General features: G+C 45.4%; 1 protein-coding gene across 2 annotated transcripts in view; it reads right to left on the bottom strand.

Moving 5' to 3' along the window:
• Nucleotides 1-1,895: 1,895 nt before the first annotated feature.
• The window catches only part of gnpat2 (glyceronephosphate O-acyltransferase 2), a 42,199-nt gene continuing 17,121 nt past the window's right edge, over nt 1,896-26,973 (bottom strand). The window contains exons 4-17 of one of the 2 annotated variants that reach the window (XM_065026120.1): nt 25,693-25,822; nt 25,406-25,533; nt 24,523-24,598; nt 23,878-24,029; nt 16,502-16,632; nt 13,751-13,902; nt 13,560-13,661; nt 11,414-11,671; nt 9,061-9,140; nt 8,796-8,936; nt 8,453-8,552; nt 3,631-3,724; nt 3,471-3,532; nt 1,896-2,470 (exon numbers count right to left, since the gene is read on the bottom strand). In XM_065026120.1, the coding sequence (XP_064882192.1) occupies nt 2,427-2,470; nt 3,471-3,532; nt 3,631-3,724; nt 8,453-8,552; nt 8,796-8,936; nt 9,061-9,140; nt 11,414-11,671; nt 13,560-13,661; nt 13,751-13,902; nt 16,502-16,632; nt 23,878-24,029; nt 24,523-24,598; nt 25,406-25,533; nt 25,693-25,822 (1,650 nt within the window). In that variant the 3' untranslated portion in view covers nt 1,896-2,426. Of the gene's footprint in view, nt 2,471-3,470; nt 3,533-3,630; nt 3,725-8,452; nt 8,553-8,795; nt 8,937-9,060; nt 9,141-11,413; nt 11,672-13,559; nt 13,665-13,750; nt 13,903-16,501; nt 16,633-23,877; nt 24,030-24,522; nt 24,599-25,405; nt 25,534-25,692; nt 25,823-26,973 lie in introns of both variants that reach the window. The other variant, XM_065026119.1, reaches the window with a different exon arrangement.

Raw genomic sequence — 26,973 nt, forward strand, 5'->3', positions numbered from 1 at the left:
CTGCTACTGTCTCTGAATACGTTTGCAAGGTGCTGAACACTGCCTGCTACTGTCTGTGAATACGTTTGCAAGGTGCTGAACACTGCCTGCTACTGTCTGAATACGTTTGCAAGATGCTGAACACTGCCTGCTACTGTCTGTGAATACGTTTGCAAGATGCTGAACACTGCCTGCTACTGTCTGTGAATACGTTTGCAAGGTGCTGAACACTGCCTGCTACTGTCTGAATATGTTTGCAAGGTGCTGAACACTGCCTGCTACTGTCTGTGAATACGTTTGCAAGGTGCTGAACACTGCCTGCTACTGTCTGTGAATACGTTTGCAAGGTGCTGAACACTGCCTGCTACTGTCTGTTTGCAAGGTGCTGAACACTGCCTGCTACTGTTGTAAGATGCTGAACACTGCCTGAATATGTTTGTAAGATACTGTCTGTGAATACGTTTGCAAGGTGCTGAACACTGCCTGCTACTGTCTGTGAATACGTTTGCAAGGTGCTGAACACTGCCTGTTACTGTCTGAATACGTTTGCAAGGTGCTGAACACTGCCTGCTACTGAATACGTTTGAATGAAGTTTGCAAGATGCTGAACACTGCCTGCTACTGTCTGTGAATACGTTTGCAAGGTGCTGAACACTGCCTGCTACTGTCTGTGAATACGTTTGCAAGGTGCTGAACACTGCCTGCTACTGTCTGAATACGTTTGCAAGGTGCTGAACACTGCCTGTTACTGTCTGAATACGTTTGTAAGATGCTGAACACTGCCTGCTACTGTCTGTGAATACATTTGCAAGGTGCTGAACACTGCCTGCTACTGTCTGTGAATACGTTTGCAAGGTGCTGAACACTGCCTGCTACTGTCTGTGAATACGTTTGCAAGGCGCTGAACACTGCCTGCTACTGTCTGAATACGTTTGTAAGATGCTGAACACTGCCTGTTACTGTCTGAACACTGCCTGCTACGTTTGTTTAAGATGCTGAACACTGCCTGTTACTGTCTGAATACGTTTGCAAGGTGCTGAACACTGCCTGTCTACTGTCTGTGAACACTGCCTGCTACTGTCTTGAATACGTTTGCAAGGTGCTGAACACTGCCTGCTACTGTCTGTGAATACGTTTGCAAGGTGCTGAACACTGCCTGCTACTGTCTGTGAATACGTTTGCAAGGTGCTGAACACTGCCTGCTACTGTGCAAGGTGCTGAATACGTCTTTCCAAGGTGCTGAACACTGCCTGCTACTGTCTGTGAATACGTTTGCAAGATGCTGAACACTGCCTGTTACTGTCTGAATACGTTTGTAAGATGCTGAACACTGCCTGCTACTGTCTGTGAATACGTTTGCAAGGTGCTGAACACTGCCTGCTACTGTCTGTGAATACGTTTGCAAGGTGCTGAACACTGCCTGCTACTGTCTGTGAATACGCTGCTGAACACTGCCTGCTAAGTCTGAATACGCAAGGTGCTGAACACTGCCTGCTACTGTCTGTGAATACGTTTGCAAGACGCTGAACACTGCCTGCTACTGTCTGTGAATACGTTTGCAAGGCGCTGAACACTGCCTGCTACTGTCTGTGAATACGTTTGCAAGACGCTGAACACTGCCTGCTACTGTCTGTGAATACGTTTGCAAGGCGCTGAACACTGCCTGCTACTGTCTGTGAATACGTTTGCAAGACGCTGAACACTGCCTGCTACTGTCTGTGAATACGTTTGCAAGGCGCTGAACACTGCCTGCTACTGTCTGTGAATACGTTTGCAAGGTGCTGAACACTGCCTGCTACTGTCTGTGAATACGTTTGCTGAACACTGCCTGCTACTGTCTGCCAGTGACAGGTCAAGCATCGAGATGCTACTTAGAGGCCAACATGAAATATACAAACGTGAAATGAGGAACGGTCTTTTTCAATAAGGTGACATTCATTTTATTAAAGAATTCTTCTTCTTCGTCAAAAAAAAGAACAAAGTGGAAATCAAATGTAAAAAAACATTACAATTCACATGTTGATATCTGATAAGTTTTTGCATATATTATATTTATTGATTGGTATGATGAATTACATTGAAATCTTGGACTAACTCACTCAGACCGTGTGTATTGACTCGGTGGTTACACTGCCATCTAGTGGCCTCCAGCGGAAGTGTCTGGAGTCTAAAAAAAATTAACTTCACTGATTCTACTAGATGGATCGGTATCACTCACTCTAAGTAAGGCCAGCTCTATAATTAGAACAGCTATAGTGGACACAGCTTTACAGTTCAGTTGATTATAGTGTGAAAGTCCAGGTCAGTCAGCATCTGGATGTTGAGCACAAGAGGACTCAGCGCTTCGGCTCTAAGACGCTGTATGAATACAGGCACAGAGTTGGGTTGGAGACAGGAAGTGAAGAGACATGTTTGGTCCAGTCTGTCTGGTCTGCGGTCCTCCAGGGTTAGAGCCTGGGGTTAGGGGCGGTCTGTACCGGCAGTCTACCCGCTGGAGGGGAGACAGACGGGAGAGACAGACGGGAGAGAGGAGAGACAGGCGAGAGAGAGGAGAGACAGACAGGAGAGAGCGAGAGAGAGGGGAGAGAGAGGGGAGAGAGAGGAGAGACAGGCGAGAGAGAGGAGAGACAGACAGGAGAGAGGAGAGAGAGGGGAGAGAGAGAGAGAGAGAGACAGGCGAGAGAGAGGAGAGACAGACAGGAGAGAGCGAGGGAGAGGAGAGACAGACGGGAGAGAGAGGAGAGACAGACGAGAGAGAGAGAGGAGAGACAGACGAGAGAGAGAGAGGAGAGACAGACAGGAGAGAGCGAGAGAGAGGGGAGAGAGAGGGGAGACAGACAGGAGAGAGAAGAGAGACAGACGAGAGAGAGAGGAGAGACAGACAGGAGAGAGCGAGAGAGAGGGGAGAGAGGGGAGAGAGAGGAGAGACAGACAGGAGAGAGCGAGAGAGAGGGGAGAGAGGAGAGAGAGAGAGACAGGCGAGAGAGAGGAGAGACAGACAGGAGAGAGCGAGAGAGAGGGGAGAGAGGAGAGAGAGAGAGACAGGCGAGAGAGAGGAGAGACAGACAGGAGAGAGCGAGAGAGAGGGGAGAGAGGAGAGAGAGAGACAGGCGAGAGAGAGGAGAGACAGACAGGAGAGAGCGAGAGAGAGGGGAGAGAGGAGAGAGAGGGGAGAGAGCGAGAGAGAGGGGAGAGAGAGGGGAGAGAGGAGAGAGGGGCGAGAGAGAGGAGAGACAGACAGGAGAGAGCGAGGGAGAGAGAGACAAACACCTCACTGAAACCATTAAATTCTACTGACTTACAGCAACTATAGCAGAGTATGTGTACAGTATATTTATCAGTACTATAGCAGAGTATGTATACAGTATATTTATCAGTACTATAGCAGTATATTTATCAGTACTATAGCAGTATATTTATCAGTACTATAGCAGAGTATGTATACAGGATATTATTAGAAGGGAGTTGACATGTAATTTCCACGTTCTTACCCAGAGTATCTGCTAATCTACTGATGGCTGGTTTGTTGGCTCTGAATTCACTATGCTCAGCTCTGAAACAAACACACAGAAACCACTGAAGTGTACTACATTCAAGGGTACTACATTCAAGGGTACTACATTCAAGGGTACTACATTCAAGGGTACTTACGTTCTCAGCCTGGTCACAGCGCCCAGTCTCAGGAGAGCCGACAGGACATTCTTCTGGGTATCAGATGACAGGGCATCACAAGACGTCAGCTCGCCTAGACACACACACACACACACACGTCAGCTCGCCTAGACACACACACACACACACGTCAGCTCACCTAGACACACACACACACACACGTCAGCTCGCCTAGACACACACACACACGTCAGCTCGCCTAGACACACACACACACACACACACACACACACACGTCAGCTCGCCTAGACACACACACACACACACACACGTCAGCTCGCCTAGACACACACACACACACACGTCAGCTCGCCTAGACACACACACACACACACACACGTCAGCTCGCCTAGACACACACACACACACACACACGTCAGCTCGCCTAGACACACACACACGCACACACACACACAAGACGTCAGCTCAATAACCGCCCACATCGGCTGAATGGAAGAGGGACACCTTGTGGACCGGCTGAATGGAAGAGGGACACCTTGTGGACCGGCTGAATGGAAGAGGACACCTTGTGGACCGGCTGAATGGAAGAGGGACACCTTGTGGACCGGCTGCTACCATGCAAAGGTGAAAGGTGCAGAAATAGATCTGCCATTGACTGTTGCTAAAATTCTTATAGTTTGTTTTCAGTTTATGCGACAAAACGTAGAGAATAATTCTACCATCTAAACTGCTGTGAAAATATATTTTCCATAACCCCAAAAGACAGTATTTTCAGGTGTTTGAAGCTGGAGTACAAGGACGCAACAACAAAAAAACGTATGAACGGGAAGCATAGAAATTACACGCATAGAACACATCTACGGCTTCTTAGACTGGCTTTCAATGGGAATGACAGATATATAACGCATCTACGGCTTCTTAGACTGGCTTTTAATGGGAATGACAGATATATAACACATAGAACACATCTATGGCTTCTTAGACTGGCTTTCAATGGGAATGACAGATATATAACACATAGAACACATCTATGGCTTCTTAGACTGGCTTTCAATGGGAATGACAGATCTATAACACATAGAACACATCTACGGCTTCTTAGACTGGCTTTCAATGGGAATGACAGATCTATAACACATAGAACACATCTACGGCTTCTTAGACTGGCTTTCAATGGGAATGACAGATCTATAATGCATAGAACACATCTACAGCTTCTTAGACTGGCTTTCAATGGGAATGACAGATCTATAACACATAGAACACATCTACGGCTTCTTAGACTGGCTTTTAATGGGAATGACAGATCTATAACACATAGAACACATCTATGGCTTCTTAGACTGGCTTTTAATGGGAATGACAGATCTATAACACATCTACGGCTTCTTAGACTGGCTTTTAATGGGAATGACAGATATATAACACATAGAACACATCTACGGCTTCTTAGACTGGCTTTTAATGGGAATGACAGATCTATAACACATAGAACACATCTATGGCTTCTTAGACTGGCTTTTAATGGGAATGACAGATCTATAACACATAGAACACATCTATGGCTTCTTAGACTGGCTTTTAATGGGAATGACAGATCTATAACACATCTACGGCTTCTTAGACTGGCTTTTAATGGGAATGACAGATATATAACATATAGAACACATCTACGGCTTCTTAGACTGGCTTTCAATGGGAATGACAGATCTATAACGCAGAGAACACATCTACGGCTTCTGAGACTGGCTTTCAATGAGAATGACAGATCTATAACTCACATGCCCCAAAAGTGACACATTGCAGCTGTAAAAATGCCCTGTCAACATTGTGTAATTTATAGAATTTCAGGTAGTTTTGAAAAATCGCCCTTATGAGCCGAAATTGGTCCCTGAAAACCTATAAAACAAACACTACCTGGCCAAAAGTATGTGGACACCTTATTGACCATCTCATCCCTAAATTATTATGGAGTTGGTCCCCCCCTTTGCTAGCCTCCTTTGCTAGCCTCCACTCTTCTGGGAAGGCTTTCCACTAGATGTAGGAACATTGCTGCTATAACAGCCTCCACTCTTCTGGGAAGGCTTTCCACTAGATGTAGGAACATTGCTGCTATAACAGCCTCCACTCTTCTGGGAAGGCTTTCCACTAGATGTTGGAACATTGCTGCTATAACAGCCTCCACTCTTCTGGGAAGGCTTTCCACTAGATGTTGGAACATTGCTGCTATAACAGCCTCTACTCTTCTGGGAAGGCTTTCCACTAGATGTAGGAACATTGCTGCTATAACAGCCTCCACTCTTCTGGGAAGGCTTTCCACTAGATGTTGGAACATTGCTGCTATAACAGCCTCTACTCTTCTGGGAAGGCTTCCATTCAGCAGGCGTGTGTCAGGGGAGAGAGAGAGAGAGAGAGAGAGAGAGGATGTGTCAGGGGAGAGAGAGAGAGAGAGAGGATGTGTCAGGGGAGAGAGAGAGAGAGAGAGAGAGGATGTGTCAGGGGAGAGAGAGAGAGAGCATGTGTCAGGGGAGAGAGAGAGAGAGAGAGAGGATGTGTCAGGGGAGAGAGAGAGAGAGAGAGAGAGAGAGGATGTGTCAGGGGAGAGAGAGAGAGAGAGAGAGAGGATGTGTCAGGGGAGAGAGAGAGAGAGAGAGAGGATGTGTCAGGGGGGAGAGAGAGAGAGAGAGAGAGGATGTGTCAGGGGAGAGGAGAGAGAGAGGATGTGAGAGAGAGAGAGAGAGAGAGGATGTGTCAGGGGAGAGAGAGAGAGAGAGAGAGGATGTGTCAGGGGAGAGAGAGAGAGAGGATGTGTCAGGGGAGAGAGAGAGAGAGAGGATGTGTCAGGGGAGAGAGAGAGAGAGGATGTGTCAGGGGGGAGAGAGGGGGAGAGAGGATGTGTCAGGGAGAGAGAGAGAGGATGTGTCAGGGGGGAGAGAGAGAGAGCGGATGTGTCAGGGAGAGAGAGAGAGAGCGGATGTGTCAGGGAGAGAGGGGAGAGCGGATGTGTCAGGGGAGAGAGAGAGAGAGCGGATGTGTCAGGGGAGAGAGAGAGAGAGCGGATGTGTCAGGGGAGAGAGAGAGAGCGGATGCGTCAGGGGAGAGAGAGAGAGGATGTGTCAGGGGGAGAGAGAGAGAGAGAGAGGATGTGTCAGGGGGAGAGAGAGAGAGAGAGAGGATGTGTCAGGGAGAGAGGATGTGTCAGGGGGAGAGAGGGATGTGTCAGGGGGAGAGAGGATGTGTCAGGGGAGAGAGGATGTGTCAGGGGAGAGAGAGAGAGGATGTGTCAGGGGAGAGAGAGAGAGAGGATGTGTCAGGGGAGAGAGAGAGAGGATGTGTCAGGGGAGAGAGAGAGAGAGGATGTGTCAGAGAGGGGAGAGAGAGAGAGAGGATGTGTCAGGAGAGAGAGAGAGAGAGGATGTGTCAGGGGAGAGAGAGAGAGAGAGGATGTGTCAGGGAGAGAGAGAGAGAGAGGATGTGTCAGGGGAGGAGAGAGAGAGAGGATGTGTCAGGGGGAGAGAGAGAGAGAGAGGATGTGTCAGGGGAGAGAGAGAGAGAGAGGATGTGTCAGGGGAGAGAGAGAGAGGATGTGTCAGGGGAGAGAGAGGATGTGTCAGGGGAGAGAGAGGATGTGTCAGGGGAGAGAGAGAGAGGATGTGTCAGGGGAGAGAGAGAGAGGATGTGTCAGGGGAGAGAGAGAGAGAGGATGTGTCAGGGGGGAGAGAGAGAGGATGTGTCAGGAGAGAGAGAGAGAGAGAGAGAGAGAGAGAGAGAGAGGGGATGTGTCAGGGGGAGAGAGAGAGAGAGAGAGAGAGGATGTGTCAGGGGGGGAGAGAGAGAGAGAGAGAGAGAGAGGGGATGTGTCAGGGGAGAGAGAGAGAGAGAGAGGATGTGTCAGGGGGAGAGAGAGAGAGAGAGAGAGAGGATGTGTCAGGGGAGAGGAGAGAGAGAGAGAGAGGAGAGAGAGGATGTGTCAGGGAGAGAGAGAGAGGATGTGTCAGGGGAGAGAGAGAGAGAGAGGATGTGTCAGGGGGAGAGAGAGAGAGGATGTGTCAGGGAGAGAGAGAGAGAGAGGATGTGTCAGGGGAGAGAGAGAGAGAGAGAGGATGTGTCAGGGGAGAGAGAGAGAGAGAGGATGTGTCAGGGGGAGAGAGAGAGAGAGAGAGGATGTGTCAGGGGAGAGAGAGAGAGAGAGAGGATGTGTCAGGGGAGAGAGAGAGAGAGAGAGGATGTGTCAGGGGAGAGAGAGAGAGAGAGAGGATGTGTCAGGGGGAGAGAGAGAGAGAGGATGTGTCAGGGGAGAGAGAGAGAGAGAGGATGTGTCAGGGGAGAGAGAGAGAGAGAGGATGTGTCAGGGGAGAGAGAGAGAGGATGTGTCAGGGGAGAGAGAGAGAGAGAGGATGTGTCAGGGGGAGAGAGAGAGAGAGGAGGATGTGAGAGAGAGAGAGAGGATGTGGGGGAGAGAGAGAGAGGATGTGTCAGGGGAGAGAGAGAGGATGTGTCAGGAGGAGAGAGGATGTGTCAGGGGAGAGAGAGAGAGAGGATGTGTCAGGGAGAGAGAGAGAGAGAGGATGTGTCAGGGGACAGAGAGAGAGGATGTGTCAGGGGAGAGAGAGAGAGAGGATGTGTCAGGAGAGAGAGAGAGAGAGGATGTGTCAGGGGAGAGAGAGAGAGGATGTGTCAGGGGAGAGAGAGAGAGGATGTGTCAGGGGAGAGAGAGAGAGGATGTGTCAGGAGAGAGAGAGAGAGAGGATGTGTCAGGGGAGAGAGAGAGAGAGAGAGAGGATGTGTCAGGGGAGAGAGAGAGAGAGGATGTGTCAGGGGAGAGAGAGAGGTCAGTTACCCGATAAGAGGAGCTTGGTGGCCAGGCTGCGGACGGCAGGAACCATCTGTCTCTCTGTGAACACCTCAACATCCTCCAAACACAGGTGCCTGAACACCACCTGAACACACACACACACACACACACACACACACACTTTAGTGGAGGGCATATGAAACTGACTTGGGATAGGGGTTAAGATTAGACCTGAGATCAGTGTCTAGTGCATTTGTAAGTGGTACCATACTCCCTTCACAGTGCACTAGATGTCTGTCTGTCTGCCTGTCTGTCTGCCTACCTGTCTGCCTGCCTGTCTGCCTGCAATAGGGTGCTATTTGAAACGCTCGTTAAGACCTCTGCATACCTGGTAGGCGTCTATGAAGGGCTGTAGCAGGGCTCGCAGGAAGGAGGTAGTCCTCTGACCCTCCTCTGGTGATGTCACTTCCTGTTGACTGGTCTGGACTGCTCCACATTTCCTGAGTAACGAACATGCCTCCTCAAAGTCCTTCAGGACACACAGGGGCGGGCAGACAGACACAGGGGCAGACAGACACAGGGGCAGACAGATATAGATCTGTCACAATTTACCCACAATGTATCACAATTCTCTGTTACGGGTGAAGACCTACCTGTGAGGATCTGCCAGTGATGAAGATGAAGTCGTTGGAGAAGAGGTCCAAGAGGAACCTGAAGTAGCTATAGATGTCCTCTGGAGACACAGAGAGACATGGTGAGACAGACCGACAGGAACCAGCTACAGATGGACAGACAGACAGGAACCAGCTACAGATGGAGAGACAAGGAGACAGACAGACAGGAACCAGCTACAGATGGAGAGACATGGAGCCAGACAGACAGGAACCAGCTACAGATGGAGAGACAAGGAGCCAGACAGACAGGAACCAGCTACAGATGGAGAGACAAGGAGCCAGACAGACAGGAACCAGCTACAGATGGAGAGACAAGGAGCCAGACAGACAGGAACCAGCTACAGATGGATAGACAAGGAGCCAGACAGACAGGAACCAGCTACAGATGGAGAGAGACAAAGGAGACAGAGACAGGAACCAGCTACAGATGGAGACAAGGAGCCAGACAGACAGGAACCAGCTACAGATGGATAGACAAGGAGCCAGACAGACAGGAACCAGCTACAGATGGAGAGAGACAAAGGAGACAGAGACAGGAACCAGCTACAGATGGAGAGACAAGGAGCCAGATGGAGAGACAAGGAGCCAGACAGACAGGAACCAGCTACAGATGGAGAGACAAGGAGACACAGACAGGAACCAGCTACAGATGGAGTTAAGGAGCCAGACAGACAGGAACCAGCTACAGATGCAGAGACAAGGAGACACAGACAGGAACCAGCTACAGATGGAGAGACAAGGAGACACAGACAGGAACCAGCTACAGATGGAGAGACATGGAGCCAGACAGACAGGAACCAGCTACAGATGGAGAGACATGGAGACAGACAGACAGGAACCAGCTACAGATGGAGACAAGGAGCCAGACAGACAGGAACCAGCTACAGATGGAGAGACAAGGAGCCAGACAGACAGGAACCAGCTACAGATGGAGAGACATGGAGACACAGACAGGAACCAGCTACAGACGGAAGACAAGGAGCCAGACCGACAGGAACCAGCTACAGATGGACAGACAGACAGGAACCAGCTACAGATGGAGAGACAAGGAGACACAGACAGGAACCAGCTACAGATGGAGAGACATGGAGACAGACAGACAGGAACCAGCTACAGATGGAGAGACAAGGAGACACAGACAGGAACCAGCTACAGATGGAGAGACATGGAGACAGACAGACAGGAACCAGCTACAGATGGAGAGACAAGGAGCCAGACAGACAGGAACCAGCTACAGATGGAGAGACTCACCTCTCTGTGAGCTGCGTGTCTAACTCACCTCTCTGTGAGCTGCGTGTTGTGTGTCTAACTCACCTCTCTGTGAGCTGCGTGTTGTGTGTCTAACTCACCTCTCTGTGAGCTGCGTGTTGTGTGTCTAACTCACCTCTCTGTGAGCTGCGTGTTGTGTCTAACTCACCTCTCTGTGAGCTGCGTGTTGTGTGTCTAACTCCCCTCTCTGTGAGCTGCGTGTTGTGTGTCTAACTCACCTCTCTGTGTGTTGTGTGTCTAACTCACCTCTCTGTGTGCTGTGTGTCTAACTCACCTCTCTGTGTGTTGTGTGTCTAACTCACCTCTCTGTGTGTTGTGTGTCTAACTCACCTCTCTGTGTGTTGTGTGTCTAACTCACCTCTCTGTGTGTTGTGTGTCTAACTCACCTCTCTGTGTGTTGTGTGTCTAACTCACCTCTCTGTGAGTTGTGTGTCTAACTCACCTCTCTGTGAGCTGTGTGTCTAACTCACCTCTCTGTGTGTTGTGTGTCTAACTCACCTCTCTGTGAGCTGTGTGTCTAACTCACCTCTCTGTGTGTTGTGTGTCTAACTCACCTCTCTGTGTGTTGTGTGTCTAACTCACCTCTCTGTGTGTTGTGTGTCTAACTCACCTCTCTGTGTGTTGTGTGTCTAACTCACCTCTCTGTGTGTTGTGTGTCTAACTCACCTCTCTGTGTGTTGTGTGTCTAACTCACCTCTCTGTGTGTTGTGTGTCTAACTCACCTCTCTGTGTGTTGTGTGTCTAACTCACCTCTCTGTGTGCTGTGTGTCTAACTCACCTCTCTGTGTGCTGTGTGTCTAACTCACCTCTCTGTGAGCTGTGTGTCTAACTCACCTCTCTGTGAGCTGTGTGTCTAACTCACCTCTCTGTGTGTTGTGTGTCTAACTCACCTCTCTGTGAGCTGTGTGTCTAACTCACCTCTCTGTGTGTTGTGTGTCTAACTCACCTCTCTGTGTGTTGTGTGTCTAACTCACCTCTGTGTGTTGTGTGTCTAACTCACCTCTGTGTGAGCTGTGTGTTGTGTGTCTAACTCACCTCTCTGTGTGTTGTGTGTCTAACTCACCTCTCTGTGAGCTGTGTGTCGTGTGTATGGCCAGAGCCAGCATGGCCGGACGTATGAACACATGCAGCGCCTGGTTCCTATAGGCCGCAACCATAAGCACCGCCCGCGCCCGCCTGACCACACCCTCCTCTGTTGTGAAAGGCGCAGCCCCCACAGGCCTCTCCTCCTCCAGGAGTGTGACACGGCCTTGGTGACAGCGAATCACATAGCGGTGCAAAGCAATGCTGGACGCCATTACCTGGTTTTCAGGTAGCTGTTCTGTAGAGGACAGAGAAACACAACGCCTCTCAGGGTAGGAATGATGAATGTTCTGGGGGGGGGGTATACACAACGCCTCTCAGGGTAGGAATGCTGAATGTTCAGGGTAGGAATGCTGAATGTTCTGGGGGTGGGGGTATACACAACGCCTCTCAGGGTAGGAATGCTGAATGTTCTGGGGGGTGGGGGGTATACACAACGCCTCTCAGGGTAGGAATGCTGAATGTTCTGGGGGGTGGGGGGTATACACAACGCCTCTCAGGGTAGGAATGCTGAATGTTCTGGGGGGGTGGGGGGTATACACAACGCCTCTCAGGGTAGGAATGCTGAATGTTCTGGGGGGTGGGGGGTATACACAACGCCTCTCAGGGTAGGAATGCTGAATGTTCTGGGGGGTGGGGGTATACACAACGCCTCTCAGGGTAGGAATGCTGAATGTTCTGGGGAGGTGGGGGGTATACACAACGCCTCTCAGGGTAGGAATGCTGAATGTTCTGGGGAGGTGGGGGGTATACACAACGCCTCTCAGGGTAGGAATGCTGAATGTTCTGGGGGGGTGGTACACAATGCCTCTCAGGGTAGGAATGCTGAATGTTCTGGGGGTTCTGGGGTATACACAACGCCTCTCAGGGTAGGAATGATGAATGTTCTGGGGGGGGTATACACAACGCCTCTCAGGGTAGGAATGATGAATGTTCTGGGGGGGGGGTATACACAACGCCTCTCAGGGTAGGAATGCTGAATGTTCTGGGAGGGTGGGGGGGGTATACACAACGCCTCTCAGGGTAGGAATGATGAATGTTCTGGGGGGTGGGGGTATACACAACGCCTCTCAGGGTAGGAATGATGAATGTTCTGGGGGGTGGGGGGGTATACACAACGCCTCTCAGGGTAGGAATGATGAATGTTCTGGGGGGTGGGGGGGTATACACAACGCCTCTCAGGGTAGGAATGATGAATGTTCTGGGGGGTGGGGGGTATACACAACGCCTCTCAGGGTAGGAATGATGAATGTTCTGGGGGGGTATACACAACGCCTCTCAGGGTAGGAATGATGAATGTTCTGGGGGGTGGGGGGGGTATACACAACGCCTCTCAGGGTAGGAATGATGAATGTTCTGGGGGGGGTATACACAACGCCTCTCAGGGTAGGAATGATGAATGTTCTGGGGGGTGGGGGGGGTATACACAACGCCTCTCAGGGTAGGAATGATGAATGTTCTGGGGGGGGGGGGGGGGTATACACAACGCCTCTCAGGGTAGGAATGATGAATGTTCTGGGGGTGGGGGGGGTATACACAACGCCTCTCAGGGTAGGAATGATGAATGTTCTGGGGGGTATACACAACGCCTCTCAGGGTAGGAATGATGAATGTTCTGGGGGGGTGGGGGGTATACACAACGCCTCTCAGGGTAGGAATGATGAATGTTCTGGGGGGTATACACAACGCCTCTCAGGGTAGGAATGATGAATGTTCGGGGGGGTGGGGGGTATACACAACGCCTCTCAGGGTAGGAATGATGAATGTTCGGGGGGGTGGGGGGGGGGGTATACACAACGCCTCTCAGGGTAGGAATGATGATCTCAGGTCAGTTTAGCCTGTTAGATCATAATGAATGAGACTGTTGGAACCAGGTGGGGACCTGATCCTAGCAGTCCTTGGATATGTGTTCCTGTATTACTGAGACTCTATTGTAGAGTCCTGAATCCACATGGCCTGATCAGGAACAGCTCACACTAAACCCCTCTACCTGCTGAACGGGGCTGGACATATGTGACCATAGACAGCAGCAGGACCGAAAGGTTTACTATTGTTTCAGAAACCATCTAGAAATCAGCATGTGTCTGTCCGCGGAAGAATCAACCAACCAATGGCTGTACACCTACCAGGCCAGTCCAGGCGGGCTCCGAAGCTGATCGCCAGTCCCTTGAGCCACAGTGTCCTCTGGGTGAGCAGCTCCCAGGAGAGACCCTTCTCCTGTTCCTCTCCTGCTGGTAATACCATGAAGCATAAAATAATAAAAATAAACATCATCTTTTGTTAATGAGAGTAATGTCTGCTGGGATACAGACGGTACCTGGGTCGGTGTTCTGATGGTCCTGGAGCACCAGGCAGGCCATGAGAGACCAGGGGCTGAGGATGGAGCTCTGTTCCTGGACGCGTATCACCTGCTGGGCGAGCCAGCTCACACACTCCTGGGTCTCAACACTGGGCCTCTGGGGAAGGTCTCTGAGGGAGAGACGGTTTAGAAGAGATACAGTTGAAGTCGGAAGTTTACAGACACTTAGGTTGGAGTCATTAAAACTAGTCTACATACACTTAGGTTGGAGTCATTAAAACTAGTTTACATCCACTTAGGTTGGAGTCATTAAAACTAGTTTACATCCACTTAGGTTGGAGTCATTAAAACTAGTTTACAGACACTTAGGTTGGAGTCATTAAAACTAGTTTACATACACTTAGGTTGGGAGTCATTAAAACTAGTTTACATACACTTAGGTTGGAGTCATTAAAACTAGTTTACATCCACTTAGGTTGGAGTCATTAACACTAGTTTACATACACTTAGGTTGGAGTCATTAAAACTAGTTTACATACACTTAGGTTGGAGTCATTAACACTAGTTTACATACACTTAGGTTGGAGTCATTAAAACTAGTTTACATACACTGAGGTTGGAGTCATTAAAACTAGTTTATATACACTTAGGTTGGAGTCATTAAAACTAGTTTATATACACTAGTTGGAGTCATTAACAGTTTACATACACTTAGGTTGGAGTCATTAAAACTAGTTTACATACACTTAGGTTGGAGTCATTAAAACTAGTTTACATCCACTTAGGTTGGAGTCATTAACACTAGTTTACATACACTTAGGTTGGAGTCATTAAAACTAGTTTACATACACTTAGGTTGGAGTCATTAACACTAGTTTACATACACTTAGGTTGGAGTCATTAAAACTAGTTTACATACACTTAGGTTGGAGTCATTAAAACTAGTTTACATACACTTAGGTTGGAGTCATTAAAACTAGTTTACATACACTGAGGTTGGAGTCATTAAAACTAGTTTATATACACTTAGGTTGGAGTCATTAACACTAGTTTACATCCACTTAGGTTGGAGTCATTAAAACTAGTTTACATACACTTAGGTTGGAGTCATTAAAACTAGTTTTTTCAACCACTCCACACATTTCTTGTTAACAAACTATAGATTTGGCAAGTCGGTTAGGACATCTACTTTGTGAATGACACAAGTCATTTTTCCAACAATAGCTTACAGACAGATTATTTTACTAATAATTCACTGTATCACAATTCCAGTGGGTCAGAAGTTTACATACACTAAGTTGACTGTGCCTTTAAAACAGCTTGGAAAATTCCAGAAAATTATGTCATGGCTTTAGAAGCTTCTGATAGGCTAATTGACATCATTTGAGTCAATTGGAGGTGTTCCTTATGGATGTATTTCAAGGTCTACCTTCAAACTCAGTGCGTCTTTGCTTGACCTCATGGGAAAATCAAAAGAAATCAGACAAGACCTCCACAAGTCTGGTTCATCCTTGGGAGCAATTTCCAAACGCCTGAAGGTACCACATTCATCTGTACAAACAATGTTACGCAAGTATAAACACCATGGGACCACACAGCCGTCATACCGCTCAGGAAGGAGACGCATTCTGTCTCCTAGAGATGAACGTACTTTGGTGCGAAAAGTGCAAATCAATCCCAGAACAACAGAAAAGGACCTTGTGAAGATGCTGGAGGAAACAGGTACAAAAGTATCTATATCCACAGTAAAACGAGTCCTATATCAACATAACCTGAAAGGCCGCTCAGCAATGAAGAAGTCACTGCTCCAAAACCGCCATGAAAAAAGCCAGACTACGGTTTGCAACTGCACATGGGGACAAAGATAGTACTTTTTGGAGAAATATCCTCTGGTCTGATGAAACAAAAATAGAACTGCTTGGCCGTAATTACCATCGTTATGTTTGGAGGGAAAAGGGGGAGGCTTGCAAGCCGAAGAACACCATCCCAACCGTGAAGCATGGTGGTGGCAGCATCATGTTGTGGGGGTGCTTTGCTGCAGGAGGGACTGGTGCACGTCACAAAATAGATGGCGTCATGAGGGCAGGAAAATTATGTAGCTATATTGAAGAAACATCTCAAGACAGTCAGGAAGTTAAAGCTTGGTCGCAAATGGGTCTTCCAAATGGACAATGACCCCAAGCATACTTCCAACGTTGTGGCAAAATGGCTTAAGGACAACAAAGTCAAGGTATTGAAGTGGCCATCACAAAGCCCTGACCTCAATCCTATAGAACATTTGTGGGCAGAACTGAAAAAGCGTGTGGAGCAAGGAGGTCTACAAACCTGACTCAGTTACACCAGCTCTGTCAGGAGGAATGGGCCAAAATTCACCCAACTTATTGTGGGAAGCTTGTGGAAGGCTACCCAAAATGTTTGACCCAAGTTAAACAATTTAAAGGCAATGCTACCAAATACTAATTGAGTGTATGTAAACTTCTGACCCACTGGGAATGTGATGAAAGAAATAAAAGCTGAAATAAATCATTCTCTTTACTATTATTCTGACATTTCACATTCTTAAAATAAAGTGGTGATCCTAACTGTCCCAAGACAGGGACTTTCTACTAGGATTAAATGTCAGGAATTGTGAAAAACTGAGTTTAAATGTATTTGGCTCAGGTGTATGTAAATCTCCGACGTCAACTGTATGAGCAGAAGGAAAGAGTTAGCTGGTTTTGTTCTGAAGACCAACATGAGACCAGACGACAGAGAGAGCTGGTTGTGTACCTGGGTAGGAGGTTGTATTCACAGCGGTCCACCCTCCCCTTCGTCAGCTGTCTGACTGACAGAGGCATGCCGAAGTACACATGCATACTGCCATAGTCCTCCTCCAGTACCCTCCTAGCCTTTAGTAGGCCCTATGGGGGAGAGAGGGGAGAAAGAGGGAGAGAGGGGAGGGGGGTAGAGGGAGAGAGCGCATGAACTAGTTTTAAGCACCAACTGTCAGAGCATCTTACAGATTACTGCACCTGTACATAGCCCACCTATAATTTAGCCCAAACAACTACCTCTTTCCCAACTGTATTTAATTTATTTATTTATTTTGCTCCTTTGCACCCCATTATTTTTATTTCTACTTTGCACATTCTTCCATTGCAAAACTACCATTCCAGTGTTTTACTTGCTATATTGTATTTACTTTGCCACAGTGAATATAGGGGTGTGGTTGGGTGGTACCACTCTCAGTGAATATAGGGGTGTGGTTGGGTGGTACCACTCTCTGTGAATATAGGGGTGTGGTTGGGTGGTACCACTCTCTGTGAATATAGGGGTGTGGTTGGGTGGTACCACTCTCTGTGAATATAGGGGTGTGGTTGGGTGGTACCACTCTCTGTGAATATAGGGGTGTGGTTGGGTGGTACCACTCTCTGTGAATATAGGGGTGTGGTTGGGTGGTACCACTACCACTCTGTGAATATAGGGGTGTGGTTGGGTGGTATCACTCTCCACTCTCTGTGAATATAGGGGTGTGGTTGGGTGGTACCACTCTCTGTGAATATAGGGGTGTGGTTGGGTGGTACCACTCTGTGAATATAGGGGTGTGGTTGGGTGGTACCACTCTGTGAATATAGGGGTGTGGTTGGGTGGTACCACTCTGTGAATATAGGGGTGTGGTTGGGTGGTACCACTCTGTGAATATAGGGGTGTGGTTGGGTGGTACCACTCTGTGAATATAGGGGTGTGGTTGGGTGGTACCACTCTGTGAATATAGGGGTGTGGTTGGGTGGTACCACTCTGTGAATATAGGGGTGTGGTTGGGTGGTACCACTCTCAGTGAATACAGGGGTGTGGTTGGGTGGTACCACTCTCAGTGAATACAGGGGTGTGGTTGGGTGGTACCACTCTCAGTGAATATAGGGATGTGGTTGGGTGGTACCACTCTCAGTGAATATAGGGGTGTGGTTGGGTGGTACCACTCTCTGTGAATATAGGGGTGTGGTTGGGTGTGTTGGAAACAGACTTATTGACTTGAGCACATTTTAGTATGTTTAAATGTTAAATAAAACATTTAAATATATAAAGTGGCCTAGCAGCAGTGATTCAGGTGCTATGGGTTAGAGGGAATGATCTATGTGCAAATATATTTGGGGCCAGAGGCAAAGTACAAAAGGGTATCTCTGAGACAGACTGTTCCCATAAGGGTGAGATAAGAGACATATGATAAGACCTAATATTATAGATGGTGAACTATTGCCCTGTAACACTGTCCGATAGCTTAACTGTTTTACATCATTATATTATCTCTGTTATAGCTTCACTGTTTTATGTCATTATATTATCTCTTTATAGCATCTCTTATATTTATACTGTTTTATGTCATTATATTATCTCTGTTACATTTACACTGTTTTATGTCATTATATTATCACTGGTTTATGTCATTATATTATCTCTGTTATATTTATACTGTTTAATGTCATTATATTATCACTGGTTTATGTCATTATATTATCTCTGGTTTATGTCATTATATTATCTCTGTTATATTTATACTGTTTAATGTCATTATATTATCTCTGTTATATTTATACTGTTTAATGTCATTATATTATCACTGGTTTATGTCATTATATTATCACTGGTTTATGTCATTATATTATCTCTGTTATATTTATACTGTTTAATGTCATTATATTATCTCTGTTATATTTATACTGTTTAATGTCATTATATTATCACTGGTTTATGTCATTATATTATCTCTGGTTTATGTCATTATATTATCTCTGTTATATTTATACTGTTTAATGTCATTATATTATCTCTGTTATATTTATACTGTTTAATGTCATTATATTATCTCTGTTATATTTATACTGTTTAATGTCATTATATTATCACTGGTTTATGTCATATTATCACTGGTTTATGTCATTATATTATCTCTGGTTTATGTCATTATATTATCTCTGTTATATTTATACTGTTTAATGTCATTATATTATCACTGGTTTATGTCATTATATTATCTCTGGTTTATGTCATTATATTATCTCTGTTATATTTATACTGTTTAATGTCATTATATTATCTCTGTTATATTTATACTGTTTAATGTCATTATATTATCTCTGTTATATTTATACTGTTTAATGTCATTATATTATCTCTGTTATATTTATACTGTTTAATGTCATTATATTATCACTGGTTTATGTCATATTATCACTGGTTTATGTCATTATATTATCTCTGGTTTATGTCATTATATTATCTCTGTTATATTTATACTGTTTAATGTCATTATATTATCACTGGTTTATGTCATTATATTATCTCTGTTATATTTATACTGTTTAATGTCATTATATTATCTCTGTTATATTTATACTGTTTAATGTCATTATATTATCTCTGTTATATTTATACTGTTTAATGTCATTATATTATCACTGGTTTATGTCATATTATCACTGGTTTATGTCATTATATTATCTCTGGTTTATGTCATTATATTATCTCTGTTATATTTATACTGTTTAATGTCATTATATTATCACTGGTTTATGTCATTATATTATCTCTGGTTTATGTCATTATATTATCTCTGTTATATTTATACTGTTTAATGTCATTATATTATCTCTGTTATATTTATACTGTTTAATGTCATTATATTATCTCTGTTATATTTATACTGTTTAATGTCATTATATTATCACTGGTTTATGTCATTATATTATCTCTGGTTTATGTCATTATATTATCTCTGTTATATTTATACTGTTTAATGTCATTATATTATCACTGGTTTATGTCATTATATTATCTCTGGTTTATGTCATTATATTATCTCTGTTATATTTATACTGTTTAATGTCATTATATTATCACTGGTTTATGTCATTATATTATCTCTGGTTTATGTCATTATATTATCTCTGTTATATTTATACTGTTTAATGTCATTATATTATCTCTGTTATATTTATACTGTTTAATGTCATTATATTATCTCTGTTATATCTATACTGTTTAATGTCATTATATTATCACTGGTTTATGTCATGATATTATCACTGGTTTATGTCATTATATTATCTCTGGTTTATGCCATTATATTATCTCTGTTATATTTATACTGTTTAATGTCATTATATTATCTCTGTTATATTTATACTGTTTAATGTCATTATATTATCTCTGTTATATCTATACTGTTTAATGTCATTATATTATCACTGGTTTATGTCATTATATTATCACTGGTTTATGTCATTATATTATCTCTGTTATATTTATACTGTTTAATGTCATTATATTATCTCTGTTATATCTATACTGTTTAATGTCATTATATTATCACTGGTTTATGTCATTATATTATCTCTGGTTTATGTCATTATATTATCTCTGTTATATTTATACTGTTTAATGTCATTATATTATCTCTGTTATATTTATACTGTTTAACCTCTTAAGTCGACCCTCTACTTTTTCGAACATTCTGTTAAAAATCGCGCAACATTTCAGCGCCCTGCTACTCAGGCCAGGAATATAGTATATGCACATGATTAGTATGTGTGGATAGAAAACACTCAGACGTTTATAAAACTGGTTAAATCACGGCTGTGACTATAACAGAACGTGCGTTTCATCGAAAAGTGCAGGAAAATCTGATCACTGAAAATGGAAATAAATATCCATGCGCTACTTCCAGGAATTGTTCAAAGTGAACCGGATTAAATGAGGCCAAGGTTGCAGTGCTTCCACACAATGTCTAGAGTCTTGTCATTTGATTCGGCTTTGATTCTTGGTCAAACCGACACAAGGGAACCGGTCTCCGACCGGATGTTTTGGTCGAGATCTCTCCGGACATGTTTTTCCAGACGGACACCTATAGAATTTACATCGCCTCCTGATGAATTTTATCGCTTATTAACGTGTACTAATACCTAAAGTTGCATTACAAAAGTATTTCGAAGTGTTTTGTGAAAGTTTATCGTCGCCTTTTGAATTTTAAAAAATGACGTTACGTCATGAAACGCTATTTTTTTCCGTTTATCACACAGTCTTCATAGATCGATATCTAGGCTATATATGGACCGATTTAATCGAAAAAAAGACCCAATAGTGATTATGGGACATCTAGGAGTGCCAACAAAGAAGATGGTCAAAGGTAATGAATGTTTTATATTTTATTGTGCGGTTTGTGTAGCGCCGAATATGCTAATTATTTTGTTTACGTCCCCTGCGGGTCTTTTGGGGTGTTACACGCTATCAGATAATAGCTTCTCATGCTTTCGCCGAAAAGCATTTTAAAAATCTGACTTGTTGCCTCGATTCACAACGAGTGTAGCTTTAATTCAATACCCTGCATGTGTATTTTAATGAACGTTTGAGTTTTAACTAATACTATTAGCATTTAGCGTAGCGCATTTGCATTTCCAGAGCTCTAGATGGGACGCCTGCGTGCCAGGTAGGAGCAAGAGGTTAATGTCATTATATTATCACTGGTTTATGTCATTATATTATCTCTGGTTTATGTCATTATATTATCTCTGTTATATTTATACTGTTTAATGTCATTATATTATCTCTGTGTGACTTAATGACTTAAATGTAATGTTAAATGTCATTATATTCCCTGTTTTGCATCATAATATTCACCTGAGTAGGAATTAGACGTGTTTTCCTCAAATAGAAGTCTGTGTGGGAGTCTGGGTAATTAACAATGGACTGAGGTGCAACAACGTGTACTCCCTACTGACAAGACGACCGGGAGATGTGTGGGAGTCCTAAAGGTTGTGGACTCCGTCTGGGACGACAACACCGCCTGCCTAGCCAGAAAAGGTTCACTGGACTCCCTAGACTCAGAAGGGGAGGGGCTTGTTTAGTGTTTTCTTGTTCTTTAAGTCTTTTGTGATCACGCTCTCAGGAACCAGAAGGAGGAAGAGGAAGTTGTATGCTCCAGCTGTCCAACAGGGCAGATAGGAGGGCGATGAGAAGTGAGGCCTTTATACCTTTGAGACTGACCCCTGACCTAAGGTGTAAACATACTAAATCAACTGAGAATATTAAATCATGTTATAGATCCTGTTTATAAGTCCTTTCATAGGTTATATCATGTCGAACAGTTTAGAAAAAAAAGAAGGGACTGTTGGATCCTAGCGTGAAAAGAACTTATTGATGTTACCATACTAAAACTTAATGATTACGTGTATGATGGGGTCAAGGGAGGGTGGATAGGAACGTGGTGTATGGAACGTTACCCAGTCAGACAATGGAGAAGTTCACACTCTGTTCCCTGTTTCTAAGGAATGAGGCGAAGGGCAGTAGAACTAAGGAGGGGGTCAGCTGTAGAACTAGGGGGTCAGCTGTAGAACTAGGGGGTCAGCTGCAGAACCAGGGAGGAGGGGGTCAGCTGCAGAACTAGGGGGTCAGCTGCAGAACTAGGGAGGAGGGGTCAAGCTGCAGAACTAGGGGGTCAGCTGCAGAACTAGGGAGGAGGGGGTCAAGCTGCAGAACTAGGGGTCAGCTGCAGAACTAGGGGGTGAGCTGCAGAACTAGGGGGTCAGCTACAGAACTAGGGGGTCAGCTGCAGAACTAGGGGGTCAAGTTGCAGAACTAGGGAGGGGTCAAGCTGCAGAACTAGGGAGGGGGTCAGCTGTAGAACTAGGGGGTCAGCTGCAAAACTAGGGGTCAGCTACAGAACTAGGGGTCAGCTACAGAACTAGGGGTCAGCTACAGAACTAGAGGGTCAGCTACAGAACTAGGGGTCAGCTACAGAACTAGGGGGTCAGCTGCAGAACTAGGGAGGAGGGGGTCAAGCTGCAGAACTAGGGGGTCAGCTGCAGAACTAGGGGTCAGCTACAGAACTAGGGGGTCAGCTACAGAACTAGGGGGTCAGCTGCAGAACTAGGGAGGAGGGGGTCAAGCTGCAGAACTAGGGGTCAGCTGCAGAACTAGGGGTCGCCTGCAGAACTAGGGAGGAGGGGGTCAGCTGCAGAACCAGGGAGGAGGGGGTCAGCTGCAGAACTAGGGAGGAGGGGGTCAGCTGCAGAACTAGGGGGTCAGCAACAGAACTAGGGAGGAGGGGGTCAGCTGCAGAACTAGGGGTCAGCTGCAGAACTAGGGGGTCAGCTGCAGAACTAGGGGGTCAGCTGCAGAACTAGGGATGAGAGGGGAATTCAGCTCCAGGTCAAGTCAACAGATTATGTCAAAGGAAACCTGTGGGACGGGCCAGGAGGGGCCCAACAACGACCCCCTACTACGGTCCTCTCTCACACAGAGGGGCCCACCCCAACGACCCCCTACTACGGTCCTCTCTCACACAGAGGGGCCCACCCCAACGACCCTGCTACTACGGTCCTCTCTCACACAGAGGGGCCCACCAACGACCCCGCTACTACGGTCCTCTCTCACACAGAGGGGCCCACCACAACGACCCCGCTACTACGGTCCTCTCTCACACAGAGGGGCCCACCAACGACCCCGCTACTACGGTCCTCTCTCACACAGAGGGGCCCACCACAACGACCCCGCTACTACGGTCCTCTCTCACACAGAGGGGCCCACCACAACGACCCCGCTACTACGGTCCTCTCTCATACTCTTCCAGGCCCATGACTACACCTGTGAGAGGAACCAATACAATTCCTGCCTAGCAACAGAGATGTATTGGCTGTCTAGATGTGTAAGGAGTTGACCCAGCCTATTATAGGAGGTTATATTTATATGTTATCGTGTAATCATACCTGGTCCTTGCGGCTGTATGACCCAGTGGCTGAATAAACTTGGTTTGAGCTTTTTCTAGTTGTCAGTTTGTCTGTTCAGAACCAAACAGGTCGTACCACTCTTAGTGAACACGGGGGGTGTGGGGTTGGGTCGTACCACTCTTAGTGAACACGGGGGTGTGTGGTTGGGTCGTACCACTCTTAGTGAACACGGGGGTGTGTGGTTGGGTCGTACCACTCTTAGTGAACACGGGGATGTGTGGTTGGGTCGTACCACTCTTAGTGGACACGGGGGTGTGTGGTTGGGTCGTACCACTCTTAGTGGACACGGGGGTGTGTGGTTGGGTCGTACCACTCTTAGTGAACACGGGGGTGTGGTTGGGTCGTACCACTCTTAGTAAATATAGGGGGGTGTGTGGGTCATACCATGGTGGTCTCTCTGGGCTTGGGGACCCCCAGTAGTTCATGTGCCAGTAGAGACTCCTCCAGGACCCTGTCATAACTGATACTGATGGGGACCAGCGTGATGTCATACACCTCCCCTTTAAAGAACGGCTCCAGGACCATGTGCATCATACCTGCAGGGACAGGTAACAGGACAGGTTAATGAGACAGACAGGTAACAGGACAGGTTAATGAGACACATACAGACAGGCAGGTAACAGGACATGTTAATTAGCCAGACAGGTAACAGGACATGTTAATTAGCCAGACAGGTAACAGGACATGTTAATTAGCCAGACAGACAGACAGGTAACAGGACATGTTAATTAGCCAGCCAGACAGACAGGTAACAGGACATGTTAATTAGCCAGCCAGACAGACAGGTAACAGGACATGTTAATTAGCCAGACAGACAGACAAGTAACAGGACATGTTAATTAGCCAGACAGACAGACAGGTAACAGGACATGTTAATTAGCCAGACAGACAGACAGGTAACAGGACATGTTAATTAGCCAGACAGACAGGAGAACAGGACATGTTAATTAGCCAGACAGACAGGGGAACAGGACGTGTTTGATAGCCACAGACAGACAGACAGACATGCGAGCACACACCCCCATTCACCTAACTTGGGTGTGAGGGACTTGAGAGTCCTGCTCCTCAGACCCTCCACATAGAACTCTACAGGAGCATACCCTGTCTGAGGAGAGAGAGAGAAGACACTAGTTACAACTACAGGAGCATACCCTGTCTGAGGAGAGAGAGAAGACACTAGTTACAACTCTACAGGAGCATACCCTGTCTGAGGAGAGAGAGAAGACACTAGTTACAACTCTACAGGAGCATACCCTGTCTGAGGAGAGAGAGAAGACACTAGTTACAACTCTACAGGAGCATACCCTGTCTGAGGAGAGAGAGAGAAGACACTAGTTACAACTCTACAGGAGCATACCCTGTCTGAGGAGAGAGAGAGAAGACACTAGTTACAACTCTACAGGAGCATACCCTGTCTGAGGAGAGAGAGAGAGAAGACACTAGTTACAACTCTACAGGAGCATACCCTGTCTGAGGAGAGAGAGAGAGAAGACACTAGTTACAACTCTACAGGAGCATACCCTGTCTGAGGAGAGAGAGAGAGAAGACACTAGTTACAACTCTACAGGAGCATACCCTGTCTGAGGAGGAGAGAGAAGACACTAGTTACAACTCTACAGGAGCATACCCTGTCTGCATACCCTATTCCCTACTATATAGGGAATAGGGTTCCATAGGGCTCTGGTCTAAAATAGTGCACTAAATAGCTATTTGGGATACACACTAACACATAACACTGTGTAAAAAACATTAGGAGCACCTCTTTCCGTGACAAGACGTTTGGTACATACGGCAGTGTAATACAAATATTTGTGGCTGTTCTGAGGGGAAAAGGGTGTGTGGCTCAATGTTAGGAAGTTCCTTATGTTTGGTACACTCAGTGTACATACTGCAGTGTAGTGTGGACACGTACCCTGACAATGGTTCTGACATACTCCGATAGGACAGCCCAGTACAGCTTGTCAGAGCCGATGGCCCTCCTAATGAAGAACGCTCCAGAACGACGCAGGATCTCTCCCACCATCTTCATGTCCATCAGAGCTACAGAGAGACGGACGGACGGACGTAGGCAGGGGGAGACAGACGGAGGCAGGGGGAGACAGACGGACCGATAGGTAAAGTTAGACATTTGTTATCTGAAGTGTGGCTCTGTGGTCGTTCCAGTAAACACAGAAACAGGATAAATCAATAGATACTTGCGGATCCCAGCAGCTATAACGGGGATGGGCAGGTCATAGGTGAACAGGATGTAGGACAGAACCAGGAAGTCCACATAACTCCTGTGATTGGGCATCAGGATCACTGGAAACTCCTGAATGGCCTGTTGGAGCTGGGGGCGGGACAGAAACATCACTATGAACCAATAAACTGAGACAACAACAGATGACTGGTTCGAATTAGGCAGGTGAATGTTTAAATGAAACGTTAACGATCCCTAAGAAAAATAAAATCACTAACCGAAAATGTCTTTTGTATATTTCTGAAAAATCACAGTTACCACAGAACTACTGCTAAAGAAACAACAACGCTGGAACGGGAGGAGGAGGAGATCTTTACAATGCCACAGCTAGTGTTCGTCTCCGTTGGTAACGGTTGGCAGAGACAGGGAACAGACAGCAAGGAAGTATGGCAACGCAATATTCTAGAAGTAGTATTCTATTTGTATTATAATAGTAGTATTGTATTTGTATTATAATAGTATTACAGTAGCAGTAAAGCAGTAGTATTGTATTTGTATTATAGTAGTAGTATTCTATTTGTATTATAATGGTAGTACTCTATTTGTATTATAGTAGTAATATTCTATTTGTATTATAGTAGTAGTATTGTATTTGTATTATAGTAGTAGTATTCTATTTGTATTATAATGGTAGTACTCTATTTGTATTATAGTAGTAATATTCTATTTGTATTATAGTAGTAGTATTGTATTTGTATTATAGTAGTAGTATTCTATTTGTATTATAGTAGTAGTATTCTATTTGTATTATAGTAGTAGTATTCTATTTGTATTATAGTAGTAGTATTCTATTTGTATTATAATGGTAGTACTCTATTTGTATTATAGTAGTAATATTCTATTTGTATTATAGTAGTAGTATTGTATTTGTATTATAGTAGTAGTATTCTATTTGTATTATAGTAGTAGTATTCTATTTGTATTATAGTAGTAAAATTCTATTTGTATTATAACTAGTAGTATCTCAATTTAATTATAATACCCTAGATGCATTTGCACCCTAAAAACTAAAAATATGTCTCATAGAAACTAGCTCCCTGTACACAGAAAATATTCTAGCTCTGAAGCAAGCTTCCAGAAAATTGGAACGGAAATGGCGCCACACCAAACTGGAAGTCTTCCGACTAGCTTGGAAGGATAGTAGTATTCTAAGAGCCCTTACTGCTGCTCGATCATCCTATTTTTCTAACTTAATTGAGGAAAATAAGAACAATCCGAAATTCCTTTTGATACTGTCGCAA

This window comes from Oncorhynchus nerka, linkage group LG13 (assembly GCF_034236695.1).
Source record: "Oncorhynchus nerka isolate Pitt River linkage group LG13, Oner_Uvic_2.0, whole genome shotgun sequence".
NCBI classification, from domain to species: Eukaryota; Metazoa; Chordata; class Actinopteri; order Salmoniformes; family Salmonidae; genus Oncorhynchus; species Oncorhynchus nerka.